The sequence below is a fragment of the Vespa mandarinia genome, chromosome 2, assembly GCF_050613455.1.
Source record: "Vespa mandarinia isolate Hongniang chromosome 2, ASM5061345v1, whole genome shotgun sequence".
Taxonomy (NCBI): domain Eukaryota; kingdom Metazoa; phylum Arthropoda; class Insecta; order Hymenoptera; family Vespidae; genus Vespa; species Vespa mandarinia.
In genome coordinates, this window is record NC_140811.1 from 13,784,133 (window position 1) to 13,798,592 (window position 14,460).

The following is a 14,460-nucleotide window of genomic DNA, read 5'->3' on the forward strand; positions in this document are numbered from 1 at the left end:
AACAAAACATGGCCGGAAATGACGGCCAATCTAACCTGACTGGTGTATCTTCCAATCTAATATCTCCAGATACGAAGAATCACAAAAGTTTGTTCATGGAGAGGGAATGTTACGGATTTCATGTTTATTTTCATAATGAAGAAATAGATTGCATAAGAGTTACGACAAGTTTCAACTGTTTAATTCCGTCAATATGATATTAAAAATATTCACCGAATATCAAAGGTGTTAGTGCATTATCAGCATTATTCGAGTTATGAAATATCGTTTATTCAACAAAAATTTAATATAGGCTTTTATGGATTATTTCAAAAGTCACGTTAAAATATGTGACTTTACAATATAAATATGATAATATAAGTATGTTAATATTTGATAACATAAAAAATACTGATCTTGTAGTGACTCCGCAGCGAATTGACAAACGTTCTTAGTTCCCTATCGTACAAATGCGATCAATAGTGATTCTATATGTTTTAACGTATAGATATAGATTTTATATGTTTTAACATATAGAAATATTTGAAAACATAAACATATTTTAAGATGTTGACATGGATGGAAAAAATCTTTTTGATTGTCGTGGTCGTAAGAAAATTGATAAGAAGAGCACGTACGTGATATGGAAAAAAGCACTAAATCGATACGATGAATCGAAAGAAAGGATAAAATTCTCTTAACATCCTTTTAGTTCATTCTTTATCACTAATCGCTGAAGTCACACATAACCCTTAATTGATATTGGAAGAACAGCCTTAAATGACTGTTGTTCATTTTGATTTTTGAAAAGCGTGCGATTCTAACCATTCGAAACACTTATCATTATATTAACTATTTACCCTGGAAAGTTTCAAAAATTCATTAGATAGGTAAAAGTATCCGTAATTTTAACATATTGACAATTAAACTACGACCGAAAGGCTACGTGGATTTAGTTCTGATGTAAGATTATCAAACAAACATTAATCCTTTTAGCTAGGTAATCCTTCCAACTTCCAAACCTCGGATTTCTGGATAACTTCAGGAAGCTTAAGGAATCTGTGACTAATGATCATACATTTAAAAAACAGGTGATTATCTTGGAGCAACAACGTGGAAAATCATGTGACCACCTATCAGTCCAGCATTAAGTTCGTTTGATTTGATCATTTGAATCAACTGCTTTATTTCGTCGAGGAGCGATACAACTTATTGTGAATGCCAACTTTAGAAACTTTCGACTACATCTGCTGCTTCTTAAACAGCAGACAACTGAGAACTAACGATTTTATTCTACTTATCCTACTTGCCGCATTCGTAAGTGCGAAGGATGTGAGGTGAATGAATAATTGATCTTCTTCAGTTGCGTATCCAACGTTATCCGATTAGTAACATCGAATCTAAAAATTTTTTTTGTCTAAACGTTTTCATTGTTAATCCCTGACAATATAATTCTGAGAAAAATTCAAATGATTTATTGAAAAACAAGTTTACCCGAAAAAGTAAAACAGGTTTTAACAAATCTCATTTGAAATATCGGATGTAAATGTGAATATTTACAAATTAATTAATTGTCTTATCTATATACACTTATTTATTATTCATACAGAAAAATTATTGGTGTCATAGATTATTCTTTTTTTGTTTTTTATACAGAGAAAAAAGAAAAAGAAAAAAAAAACAAGAAATAAGGGAAATAAGAGTAAGGAAAGATAAATAATTTGAATAATCTTTTTAACAAAGAAAACGGAAGGATATTTTAAAATTAACATAAAATTATATTTTTCATTTGTAGGAAATGATAACAGCATTTATTCAATCGTTTTGTATGATTACGTACATATTTAAAACGTATTACAATTTTATAATAGAAAGAAAATAAGAAACAAAAAAAGAAACGTGAAAAAATCATAAAAAGATTGCTACCAATAAAAAAATTAAATATGTACATTTTATATATATCCAGCTTTTCATTAAAGTAAAAGTAAAGCAAACTTTTTCGTAAAAGTAATAAACATTTTTTGTTCAAACTCCACAATTATCTATCAACATTTAAACGATGAAAATTTGAAGAAAACTAAAATTACAAAATTATACACGTACATTCGACAATAAGCAATACTATTTAAATGATAGAAATGATCTTACAAATTGTTAGAATAGTAATAAATGAGAAAAGAGATTAATTCTAAGAATTTATTCTGTGAGGAAATTGTCGAATTATGTTATCTCTTCATTTACTTCTGCTCTTTCATCATTATTCGAAGAAAACGTTTTTTATGTTCGCGCATTAACCTGCCCATTAATCTGGTTGTATTCTTTTCAGACACGTATGTTAATATTTTCATGCATCTGTGAAAAAAATAATGCGATAAAAACCCGATTGTTAGCAATTCGATTCCTACAGTTTTCAAGGCACTCTCAACAAACTCATCAGCAGTTGGTATCATCCACGTTGATTTCCTAAAAAAAGTCAATGCATAAATATATTACATTACTGAATAATCGTCAAAAAATACGATAAGAAAAAGTACTCGATTGGAATAAAATAATAAAAAAATAATAAACATTCTTGCCTTATTTTTATCATCTTAGTGGCAATTGGTCCAGGAGCAATACACTGTACGATAATACCATCCTGAATTACTTCTGCAGCTAAATTAGCGCTGAACTTAATGACGTAAGCTTTAGTAGCTCCATAGACTGTTAAATATGGACATCTAATATCCATCCCTAATATCGAACTTATATTAATTATGATCCCCTTTTTTCGTTCTATCATGCCTGGTAGAATTAATCTAGTAATATTGGTAAAACTAACCACGTTTAATTGCAATATCTTATTTAACATTTCTTCTGATGTCTTGCTGAATAATTCCGGATAATCAGAATTCATTCCAGCGTTATTAATCAAAATACCAATCTGTAAAATCATTATCAGAATTTATTAATTATTATTTTCATTCTTTTTCGAACTTTTTCTAACATAAAATTTTCTTTTGACGAAGGATATATATTTGTTCATTCCGTTATTCAATAAAAACGTTCAGTATGTACTTTAGAATGTTAAAACGTCGAAGATTTCATAGTTATTATTCTAACTTCAATAGCAAGATAAAAACATATGTGAGAAAAAATTCATTAGCAACAGATTGAAAAATCTTTAAAATGCTAATTTCTTTCGAAGAATTTTAATAAATTATCTTACTTCAAGTTCTTCCGTAGCTTTAAGAATTTTAGAGTAAACTATTTGACCTTCGGTTAAATCAGCCACAACAATACGTGTATTGACTCCATATCTCTCTTTTATCTCAGTTTCAACATCTTCGAGCTTTATCAATGATCTTGATATTAAAACAATATCAAGACCTTTACTAGCAAGAGCCATTGCGAATGCTTTACCAATACCATCGGTTGCGCCTGTGATTACTGCCCATCTTCCTTGCTTTGTTAAATCTATGCCTAATCCTAGATTAGGTGCTAATAATTTCTTCCATGCAAAATAACCACCTTTCATAAATATCCTTAAAACGAAAAAAGTCAGTATTATCAAAGATATCTTCTCCCGTTTCTTTAACATTTTCGTTTACGTTTTACAATTTTGTACATGCACGGACACGGATTATACTATAACACTACTGATACGATAGTAGACTAAGAATGTTTATTGAATCATTATAATATCATTGTTGAATCAACAAGTCATCGCATTTAAGTTGTAAGCTTTAACCCGGACTTTACATATAACCTATCGACAATGATCGGTTGTATTCATATTAAGGAGTATCACGTAGATAGGTAAGTGATATGTACAATTAACATTCAAAATCCGTAATCAATATTCCATGACTTTCCAAAATTTTATTCAAAAATCGTAATCAATAATTCGATTCATGTCAAGAATGTATAATTTATATAATTTTAATAGTGGATTAATTGTGTAATTTATATTTTATATATAAAGGAAAAAGGGTATTTTACATTTTTCATGTTTAATAAAATGAAAATTCACCGAAAACTTAACCGAATGAATATTTACGAATTAATTTCTTTGTAAACACATATACAATTATTTTAAATTATATGAAAAAATTATTATTGTCATAAAACAAATTATTCTTTTTTATTTTTATTTATTTTTCTTTTATCCTTTATTATACTAAAACTATACTTAAACGATGTAAAGATACGGAAGGAACAAAAAAGTAAAGGAGAATAAATAATTTGTATAATCTTTGTTATAATTATAAAAAGAAAACAATGTAAGTAGGAAATCGAGAAAAGGTTTGAAATAAAAATAAAATTGTTTTGCATTTAAATGAAACGATAAAAATATTTATTTTGCTATGAAACATTTTGTATAAATACATGAATACCAAATGTATGTGGCAAAATGTATTTGACAGAAAAAAAAAGAAAAAATATATGGAAAGATTATAAAAAGATCGCCAATACAACCAAAAAATAAAATTATATAAATCCAGCTTATTGTTAAATTAAAGTATTTTTTATAAAAATTGAAAACATTTTTTTATTCTAGTATCGCAAACATACTCCCTAAAGTAACGATAAAAAATTTCATAAAAATTTTAATTTGAAAATTGTATATATATATATATATGAAATGATGAGTGGTTTTCGATGGTTATATATATATATATATATAGTGGTTTTCGATGGTTATATATATATATATATATATATATATATATACATATATATATATATATATATATATAACCATCGAAAACCACTCATCATTTCAATGATAAGAAATATCTTACGAATTACAATAGTAATAAATCAGAAAATAGTTTTAGGAATTTATTCTGTGAGGAGAGTATCATGTTGCGGAATCTCTTTCATTTGATCCTGATCCCTTGTCTTTTTTCGAAGAGAACGTCCTCTTAGATTGAGCATTGTCCTGGTCACTAACCACATTGCACCCTTCTCACACACGCATGTCAAAGTTTTCATAAATCCGTACACTAAATAGTGCGGAGGATATCCAGTTGTTAAAGATTCGATTCCCACAGTTTTTAAAGTAGCCTCGACAAATTTATCAGCATTCGGTGCCATCCACGTTGGTTTCCTAAAAAAATAAGTCAATTTATAGATGTATTACATTTTTGAATAATTGTTAAAGAATACATTTGAAAAAAATGTTCAATCGGGATAAAATAATAAAAAACTAATAAACGTTCTCACTTGATTTTGGTCATCTTAGTGGCAACGGGTCCAGGAATAATACATTGTACGGTGACACCATTATGAGCTACTTCCGCAGCTAAATCGGCGCTGAATTTAATGACGTAAGCTTTACTGGCTGCGTAGACTGTCAAATATGGACTTGGAATATCACCCGTTACCGAACTTATATTAATTACGACACCCTTTCGTCGTTTCATCATGCCTGGTAGAATTACTCTAGTGGTACCAGTAAGACCAGCCACGTTTAATTGCAATATTTTATTTAGCGTTTCTTCTGGCATATTGGTGAGAAATTCTGGATATTCGTAACTCATTCCAGCGCTGTTAATTAAAATTCCAACCTGTAAAATTATTCGCATTATTATCATAATTCCTATTATTTTTCTCATTTCTTTTTTTTTTTCTATAATTCAAACGTAAAATTTTCCTTTCAAGCTGGATATATATATATATATCATTTATTTTTACACTTAATAGAAACGTATATGTCAACTTTGAATTATAAGAATGTCGAATATTTCATAGTTATTATTCTAACTTCGAAAATATGTTGGAAATATAAATACGTGAATATGAATTTATTGGAAAAGTAATGATAAATATGTTAATGTTAATGATGAACAATCATACCTCAAGTTCTTCCGTAGCTTTAGCGATCTTTGAATAGATCGCTTGACCTTCGGTTAAATCAGCCTCAACAACACGTGTTTCAACTCCATATTTTTCTTTTATTTCGGTTGCAACATCTTTAAGCTTTGCCAGTGATCTTGATACTAGGACAATGTCAAGACCTTTACTAGCAAGAGCCTTGGCAAATGCTTTCCCAAGTCCATCGGTTGCACCTGTGATTACTGCCCATCTACCTTGAATCGTCAAATCTACGCCTAAGCCTAGATTAGGTGCCAATAATTTTTTCCATGCCAAAAGTCCTCCTCTTATTAAAATCCTCAGGCCCACAGCAGTCAGAACAACCAATGAGATTTTTTCCCAACATGTTAACATCCTAAAATACGTTTACGTTTTCAAATTCTTTTTTATTGTAATCGATTATCTTGGTATGATAACAAACTTAGAATATTTATAGAATTTTTATGATATCATAGCTTTATCAGTCAGCATAGCGATACAAATGATTACAAACTCGAATCATATATTTGATCTATAAACTATATACGAGTTTATTCTTGTTATAAAGATTCATTTGTAACATATAGTAATAATGACTTTTTTCTTAACCGTTATAACAAATTTTGATATTTTTGCGATCGTTAAGTAGAACAGAAGTTAAGTAAAAAATATCAACAGACGACTAGTAATAGAAAGTATTCACTCATGTATATATCGATACGATTATAATCGTAGTAATCTGATTGAAAATTCTGTTTCAAAGTTCACCGTGAATTCATAAAAAATAAAAATAAGATAAATAGGGTAAAATGAAGAAAGAAAGAAAGAAAAGAGAGAGAGAGAGAGAGAGAGAGAGAGAAAATGCGACTCAACAATGCAATTTATTATTATTATCATTAGAATGTTATATTAATTCAAATTTATGAAATATCGAAATATAAAGAAAATAAACTTAGATTTATTAACAGAATCATATAAATAAGACAAGTAAAAATTGCGCGATCGAATTCAACTTTCCCTGAATTAATTCATATTGAGATACACTTTCTCACTTTCTTCTCACCTATTACAATCAAACTTAATGATATTCAATCTTCTGAAGGAACGTCCTTTTTTCTTTTTTTTGTATAAAAATTTCGTACGATCTCTTCTCTTCTCTCTCTCTCTCTCTCTCTCTCTCTCTCTCTCTCTCTCTCTCTCTCTCTCTCTCTCTCTCTCTCTCTCTCTCTCTCTCTCTCTCTCTCTCTCTCTCTCTCTCTCTCTCTCTCTCTCTCTCTCTCTCTCTCTCTCTCTCTCTCTCTCTCTCTCTCTCTCTCTCTCTCTCTCTCTCTTTAAAAGAATAACAGAAACAATTAAAAAATATAATCAGTACAAATCCAAAGAAAAAGAGAGAAAGAGAGAGAGGTAAAGAAAGAGAAAAAGAGTAAAAGAGAATTAATAAATGACACACGCGTAAAACAACACTTTTAAATAACTTGTCTATATTTTTGACAGAAGAACTTTTATTTGCACGAAATAGAATGAAACGTACGTTGATAATGGACACAGTGATCTCTTCCGTGTTAAAGTGTGGATTGACTATGCGAGAAATATAGACAGAAGGAGTGAAGTTAACTACTGGAATGAAAGAGCGAAAAAGAATGATAAAGAGAGAGGGAATAAAGGTAGGTAGTGGGTGTTAGTAGAGGAACACGATCGATGCGACGAACCGCAGTGACTGTATACAGAAATGCGCGCGCGCAATGTCACGGTTATACTATCCCCTCTCCCTTCAAGTCATCAAGTATAGCTTTTCGCCATTTCCCCTCTCCTATCTCTTGCTATCCCCATCATATACTAGCTCTCTTTCTTATTATTTCTTCCATCGAATGAAATGAAAATAGGTAGATAGATAGATAGATAGATAGATAGATAGGTAAATAGATAGATAGATAGATAGATTAATATATAGATTAATAGATAGATTAATAGATAGATTGATAAATAGATAGATAAATAGATGAAGAGAGAGAAAGAGAAAGAGAGAGAGGGAGAGTGTGTAATAGTAAGTTGTTCTTTCTCCGACATACTTTACTTCCTACTTCTATTTCACTCTTTTTCTCTCTCTCTCTCCTCTCCACTCTCTCATTGAGAAATTAGGCTACTATGTAGCGTCGATCGACGTTGACTTCGATATCTTCGAAAAACGAGCACGAGGATAGTTCTTTCATTTTAATATCTTTTTTTTCCCTTCTCTCTCTTTCTCTGTCTCTCCCTCACTTTTTTCTGGTTTTTCTTTTTTTTTCAGGAAATAGGTAACCAGGACACCTGTCCGTAGTTTTGGTATTTGCCTCTCGGCTTTATTTCTCTAAGTGTTGCTTGCACATATCTTTTTTCTCCGTTGTTTTCTCTTCTTCCTCTTTTATTTTTCTTTTTTCTTTTCTTTTTTTTTCTTTTCTTTCCTATTATTTTATTTTATTTTATTTTATTTTATATTATTTCTTCTCTTTTTATATATAACTTCAACCTTGGTGAATACACTAAAATTTCATAATAAGAAGTCGATTGAAACGAATTTTTTGCTTAATTTCGAATAATGGAAATCGAATAAAATCGAATCATAAGGAATACGAATAGAATGATTAATCGAGTTTAATCGTAGAAGACGTGGATATGTATCATAAATGTGTACGTGCATATATACCGTTGGCAATCTGGTTTCTTTCTCTCTCTCTCTCTCTCTTTCTCTCTCTTTCTCTTTCTCTCTCTCATTCTTTCTTTCTCTTTACGGTTAACCGACTTCTATCTTCCCGGCAGTAGGTCAATGTATTCAGCACCATGTATTTGGGAATTCTCCAGCATTTCGTAAAGTCCAGTTTTGTTCACTTTTCTAATTGATTAGTACCACTATGATTAGACGATGATAATGAAAGTAATTTTAATCAAAAATTTGAAATAATTACTTTCTTTAATATCACAATTAATCTAGATTATATAAGTCGTAATAAATTGAAACTGACAAAAAAAAAAGAAAAAAAGAAAAATAAACAAAAAGATCATCGATTCGTTATGACTCCAACCTCCCAACGTCCTTCAAAGCATATTCAAAAAAATTTACGTATCTTTCAATCATATACATAATCACGTGAACAAAAAAAAGGATGATAATATGTTACATAACCAGAATACATCGTTTTACGAAACAAGTGTTATTTTTATAGTATAAAGAGACAAAGAAAAATCATTGCAAGCTGTACTTTTTTAGAATAAGAATACGAAAAAAAAAAGAGAAAAATAAAAAATAAATAACGTACACATGTATTTCGACAATAGTGATTAAAGTTAGTACAAAATTTGAATCGTTCCAATCATCAAACGTTTTAACTGAATTTGATGAGTCATTATATATAAAAATAGTATTGTTTACAGAAAAGCCGCTCGATTCGTTTACTCTTTGGAAATCGATCGTTCTTGAAAGAATGTCTTGAAAGTGCATCGACTTTCTTCAATTCCGGATTTAGTGAAAGTAGCCGGATCGAGCACTGAAAACATAATTAATGTAGCTGATTGAAATCAGTAATATGAGGAAATATTACTGATCAAATTGGACTATTTTTTTTGTTTATTTATTATCTCAAAAGTCGCAGCTTATTATAATAAATGTTAACGTAATTATTTATATATATATATATATATTCGTTAATTTATTAACAAAACGTCATTCAATGATTTACAACAATATCTTGCTTATTATGAATTGCGAACTTTTGATAAATTGCTTGCTTTGTAAAAGTGATTAGTACTTTAACAATTTGCATTATATTAAGATAATTTATTATTTAAAATAACCATAAAATGATCTTTTATCTTTTATCTTTTATCTTTATACATTGATATGATTAACATAAATCTCTGATAAATAATTAACATAAACATATTGATAGAAATTTCTGAACGTATACTTAAAAAAAAAAGGAAAAAAGAAAAAAAAGAAAAAAAAGAGAAAAAAAAAAACAAACATATTATAAGCAATGAAAAGCTTTCTTACTGATTTATAATCATTAATATACGATCGAATGTCAAATAAGTGACCTTTTAATCTATCGTATGTTTATTCAAACGTATGTTAAAGAGAAAATCCGAAAATAACATCGATCGTGCGTATATACAACGAACATGCACATCATGGCATCATATATTGTTTAATGACGTAGAAACGAAAGTTATTTATTCCAAAAATAGAAAACCATTATAAAAAGCGAAGATGAACATTATCAATTAAAAAAAAATATTATTATAATTACCTAATTAAGAAATTCTCAGATTAAGAATCTATTATTTTTTATTCATTTCTTCTTTCTCTCTCTCTCTCTCTGTCTTTCTTTTTCTCATGAATAATCAATATAATTATTTTAAACCAGCCTACTTATTCAAATTATTGGATTCTTTTTTCTGAAAAAAGATTATGAAACATCTAAAAATGCCTAAAGGCACGAAATTATTTTCTGGTATGTATCCTTTTTTTTCTTTCTTTCTTTTTTTTTCTTTTTTTTCTTTTTTTTGTTTTTTTTAATGACTATTCTTTTCCACTATCACGACAATAAATTTACATTATTTCAATATTGAAGTAACCGACAAGTATTCGTAGCTATTGTATTTAAAGTAGTGGAAAAATACTAATGACTTCGTATTTAGAATGTGCAAAAGAAAAAAGAAATCATTAAAAAGAACATAATCATTCGATGGAATTATTTATTTTAATCAGATAATAATTATTGTTAAATAAATCATATCGATAAAATGTTACACGTTGATCCCTTTCGTTTTTTGACCCATTTTCGTCATTTTTTTAATCGAACTATTTAAATATACATTCTATTTCATAGTTTCTTTATAAATGTCTTATTAAATTACAATCTGCTTTTTTTCATTTTTTTTTTTTTTCGTCAAGCTACACTTTGAAGATTGGTGTTCCGTATTTCCTTCTCGGAGAAGTCCATTGTCTTGGTGCCAGTCTTAACTACTTCCCTCTGCGCCATTAACGTAGCGTTTCTATGAGCCTGATGAATGGTCTGCAGATGAAAGCGTCTCCAAAGAAGAGCATCAACGTCGACGGATTTCGTCCACTCTTGCCAATCGCCTCGGGTTATTCCTTCTTCCCTTATATCTCCGGCTTTCTCGACGACCTTGTGAAGCCAGTTACCCCAATTGCTTGCAGTATCGCTGACGTACGTCAGCCACTTCGACCAATCTCTAATTTCAACGGATTCGACTTCGGCCGGATATTTGTCTAAGAATATGATTTGTGACTCAGTGAGAATATTTTTGAGCCAAGTAGCGATCTTCCCAGCTAAAACCACCAATACGTCCTTCATATGTTCGTTCAATGCTTCCGGATCTTCCTTCTCTATCACAGAGCTAAATTTATCATAGATCGCTCTCTGAATACGATCACGAACCAGATCAACGTCTTTGCTCTCTGGCATAGATTCCAACATGACATAAAGAACGTCTATCAACAAGCCGAAGGTCACGAACGGTAGGTCGGTAGGGAAGAATTCGTACTCTCCGATCTTTATTATAGGCTTCTCGATTTCCTCTTTTCTCTTCGCTTCCTCTTCTGCTATCCTCTTTCTTTCCTTTTCTTCCTCCGCTTTTCTTCTTTCTTCTTCATCTTCTTCTTCCATTGGTAATACCTCCTTATCTAATATCGCTTCTTCTTCTTCTTTTTCCCGTAACCTTTCCTCCTCTTCCTCCTTCTCTTTCTGTAATCTCGCTTCTTCTTCTTCTTTCTCTTTCTGTAATCTCACTTCTTCTTCTTCTTTCTCTTTCTGTAATCTTGCTTCTTCTTCTTCTTTCTCTTTCTGTAATCTTGCTTCTTCTTCTTCTTTCTCTTTCTGCAATCTTGCTTCTTCTTCTTCTTCTTCTTTCTCTTTCTGTAATCTCGCTTCCTCTTCTTCTTTCTCTTTCTGTATTCTTTCTTCCTCTTCTTCTTTCTCTTTCTGTAATCTCGCTTCTTCTTCTTCTTTCTCTTTCTGTAACCTCGCTTCTTCTTCTTCTTTCTCTTTCTGTAACCTCGCTTCTTCTTCTTCTTTCTCTTTCTGTATCCTTGCTTCTTCTTCTTCTTTCTCTTTCTGTAATCTTGCTTCTTCTTCTTCTTTCTCTTTCTGTAATCTCGCTTCCTCTTCTTCTTTCTCTTTCTGTATTCTTTCTTCCTCTTCTTCTTTCTCTTTCTGTATTCTTTCTTCCTCTTCTTCTTTCTCTTTCTGTAATCTCGCTTCCTCTTCTTCTTTCTCTTTCTGTATCCTTTCTTCCTCTTCTTCTTTCTCTTTCTGTATTCTTGCTTCCTCTTCTTCCTTCTCTTTTTGTAATCTCGCTTCTTCTTCTTCCTTCCGTAATCTTTCCTCCTCCTCCTCTTGAATTCTTCTTTCTTCCATTTCCTTTCGTTCCCTCTCTAATTTTTCAGCTTCTTCCATATCAGCTTCCGGTTCCATCTCTTCCTCTTCCTCTTCCTCCTCCTCCTCCTCTTCTTCTTCTTCTTCCTCCTCCTCCTCCTCCTCCTCCTCCTCCTCCTCCTCCTCTTCCTCCTCCTCTTCCACTTCTTCTTCCTCTTCCTCTTCTTCCTTTCGTTTTCTCTCACAAATTTCCTTTAATTCCTTCTCATGATCATCCGCAACTTCGAAGAGAACCCCCGATATCCAGGAAGCTATTATATCTGAGAGGAAACGCATCTGCTGAGATTTACGATCGCTCTCATCGGTCGGCGTATATTCAAGAATGTAACTCAGTCTTCTCATTATCACACTTGCAATATCCTCGTACTCTTCCTTCGGTATAGGACATTTCCAATCAAGAATACTCTTAACAAAACACTCGGCCATCATATATTGACACATTACTGCATCCTTGTCCAACATTGTAGAACTTGATGCACCAGATTTTTTCGGCATTCGAGTAATCCGGCATAACTTACGTGTCCTTTCTCGTTTTTTAGCGATTCTCTTACGTTTTTTATTGCGAAACGCCTTCGCTGCTTGCCTGAAATCATCTCGATAATATATCATTATATACACACACACACATATATATATATAATAACAATTTATTGATTATTAATAATTATCAAAGAATACTAATCGATTGGATGACACTTTACTCTGGTGTAAGACAAGTTTCACCCTCCAGTGATTTTATTAAATTATCCACAAATTCGGGCTTCAATCTAGTACCAACTTCCTGCAGGGTCATTAACATACGGTGCTTTGTTGGCCGAGCAAGTTCTTTAATTCTTGTTGAAATTGGTTTTAACTTTCTTTTTACTTCCTCTTGCAAACATGGTGATGGACATCTATAACTATTTAAATAGAAGAACAAATAGAGATATTAAATATCGTCGTTATATCAATTAAAAATAATTACATCGAACTTACTTCGGAGTGGCTAATAGATTGATGTATTCTTTCTTTGACAAACAATGTCTCGGAATGATATCCTGTTTAGGAAAAACGCATGGTTTACCATAAATCATCACAGTTACTTGTTTCATATCTTTCGCCGCTGCCTTCTTCTTTTTTTTCTGACAACATTCATCCTCTGCCATAGTTTTCTAAAATCATCAAATTAACATATATATATATATATATGTGTGTGTGTGTGGGTGTGTGTATAAAAATGATTAATAAATTTGATAATTTAATAATAATATAAAAATTGAATAAATCCTTATCTAGACGATTTATATAAGTAACGTGGTAAAAATAGGTGGAAGAAATTTTTGATATCACACTATTAAAAAAAAAAAAAAAAGAATAAAAGCGTGAGTCCATCGAATAAACATTTTAATGGAGATTTTTTACTTGAACCTTTCTCTTCGGCAATGGTTTGGCACAACGTAACCATTTTTTTTTCTTCTTTTCTCTTTCTTGTGGAGGTACTTCAAATTTGTCGTCCTTTTCACCCTTCCTTATCTCATTTTCTACCGAAACGGCACGTTTTACGTCCTCCGGAGCATCTTCGTTTACATCCATATCTGATTATAGATTTTACGTCTGTCTTTGTGTATGTATTTTATGTAGGATAATTGTTTTGTCTTTTTTTTTTACTTTTATTTTATTTTATTTTTTTTTTATTTTTTTTTTTTTTTTAATTTAAAATTTGATTCCGCGAAAGAGATCGTGAAGCTTCATTTTATCAACTTTTCCTCCATCGTTTGAACCGATAAAAGTTTTTAATGGTATTCCATTTTTTTTCCTTTTTTTTTCTTCTTTTTAATCAGACTTAAAATTAAAGTTACTCTTTTGGGATAATGAAAAAATTTGTAATTATGTAATTGTTATGGCCGAATAATTTGATTTTGTGTTAGAAATCGGTTTGTAGGAATCGTGTTTGTACGAAAATGTTGAACGACGTTTCGACGAACGCGAAGTTCGTGATTTCTGGGTTTTCTTTGTTTTTTTTTCATTTTTTTTGTTTTTTTTTTTATTTCTCTAAAGTCGAGAAGTTAGTTACGAGGTTACATTACATTTTTTCTGAAAGTATACAGTCTTCTTTATATTTCGATGGATGCACGATCGATCCAGGAACGTAATTATTGTTTAACTCGAGCCGCTCGGGAGCCGTTCTCTATTGAGCCGGACAAATAAACGCGAACGTGATCGAAATTTA

The 14,460-nt window shown here is 30.7% G+C and overlaps 3 protein-coding genes across 4 annotated transcripts; all 3 read right to left on the reverse strand.

Moving 5' to 3' along the window:
- Positions 1–1,880: 1,880 nt before the first annotated feature.
- LOC118443114 (very-long-chain 3-oxoacyl-CoA reductase-like) lies at positions 1,881–3,688 on the reverse strand. The gene is made up of 3 exons (XM_035869619.2): positions 3,188–3,688; positions 2,556–2,902; positions 1,881–2,442 (listed from the first exon to the last, which is right to left on the reverse strand). Exons 1-3 carry the CDS (start codon positions 3,557–3,559, stop codon positions 2,217–2,219), a joined length of 945 nt encoding a protein of 314 aa, XP_035725512.2. The 5' UTR covers positions 3,560–3,688; the 3' UTR covers positions 1,881–2,216.
- A 1,034-nt stretch (positions 3,689–4,722) lies between these two features.
- Positions 4,723–7,555, reverse strand: LOC118443105 (very-long-chain 3-oxoacyl-CoA reductase-like). Of its 2 annotated transcripts, none has more exons than XM_035869597.2 (4): positions 7,349–7,555; positions 5,821–6,193; positions 5,188–5,531; positions 4,723–5,071 (listed from the first exon to the last, which is right to left on the reverse strand). In XM_035869597.2, exons 2-4 carry the CDS (start codon positions 6,190–6,192, stop codon positions 4,804–4,806), a joined length of 984 nt encoding a protein of 327 aa, XP_035725490.2. In that variant the 5' UTR covers position 6,193; positions 7,349–7,555; the 3' UTR covers positions 4,723–4,803. The 2 variants fall into 2 exon arrangements, with proteins under 2 accessions (XP_035725490.2, XP_035725498.2); XM_035869605.2 differs by lacking the exon at positions 7,349–7,555 and adding an exon at positions 6,881–7,018.
- A 2,979-nt stretch (positions 7,556–10,534) lies between these two features.
- On the reverse strand, positions 10,535–13,823 carry LOC118442140 (uncharacterized). The gene is made up of 4 exons (XM_085664827.1): positions 13,659–13,823; positions 13,227–13,402; positions 12,953–13,150; positions 10,535–12,834 (listed from the first exon to the last, which is right to left on the reverse strand). The coding sequence occupies exons 1-4, from the start codon at positions 13,821–13,823 to the stop codon at positions 10,743–10,745; spliced, it is 2,631 nt and encodes an 876-aa protein (XP_085520953.1). The 3' UTR covers positions 10,535–10,742.
- Positions 13,824–14,460: the final 637 nt, after the last annotated feature.

Excerpts from the sequence above, each read along its gene's own strand:
- LOC118443105 (XM_035869597.2), bottom strand. The coding sequence starts at position 6,192 with ATGTTAACATGTTGGGAAAAAATCTCATTGGTTGTTCTGACTGCTGTG. Across the intron at positions 5,532-5,820 it reads AAGCTACGGAAGAACTTGAG|GTTGGAATTTTAATTAACAG; the intron begins GTATGATTGTTC and ends ATAATTTTACAG. Across the intron at positions 5,072-5,187 it reads ACTAAGATGACCAAAATCAA|GAAACCAACGTGGATGGCAC; the intron begins GTGAGAACGTTT and ends TTATTTTTTTAG.
- LOC118443114 (XM_035869619.2), bottom strand. The coding sequence starts at position 3,559 with ATGTTAAAGAAACGGGAGAAGATATCTTTGATAATACTGACTTTTTTC. Across the intron at positions 2,903-3,187 it reads AAGCTACGGAAGAACTTGAA|ATTGGTATTTTGATTAATAA; the intron begins GTAAGATAATTT and ends ATGATTTTACAG. Across the intron at positions 2,443-2,555 it reads ACTAAGATGATAAAAATAAG|GAAATCAACGTGGATGATAC; the intron begins GCAAGAATGTTT and ends GACTTTTTTTAG.
- LOC118442140 (XM_085664827.1), bottom strand. The coding sequence starts at position 13,823 with ATGGATGTAAACGAAGATGCTCCGGAGGACGTAAAACGTGCCGTTTCG. Across the intron at positions 13,151-13,226 it reads AATCTATTAGCCACTCCGAA|TTATAGATGTCCATCACCAT; the intron begins GTAAGTTCGATG and ends CTATTTAAATAG. Across the intron at positions 12,835-12,952 it reads GAAACTTGTCTTACACCAGA|GCAAGCAGCGAAGGCGTTTC; the intron begins GTAAAGTGTCAT and ends AGATGATTTCAG.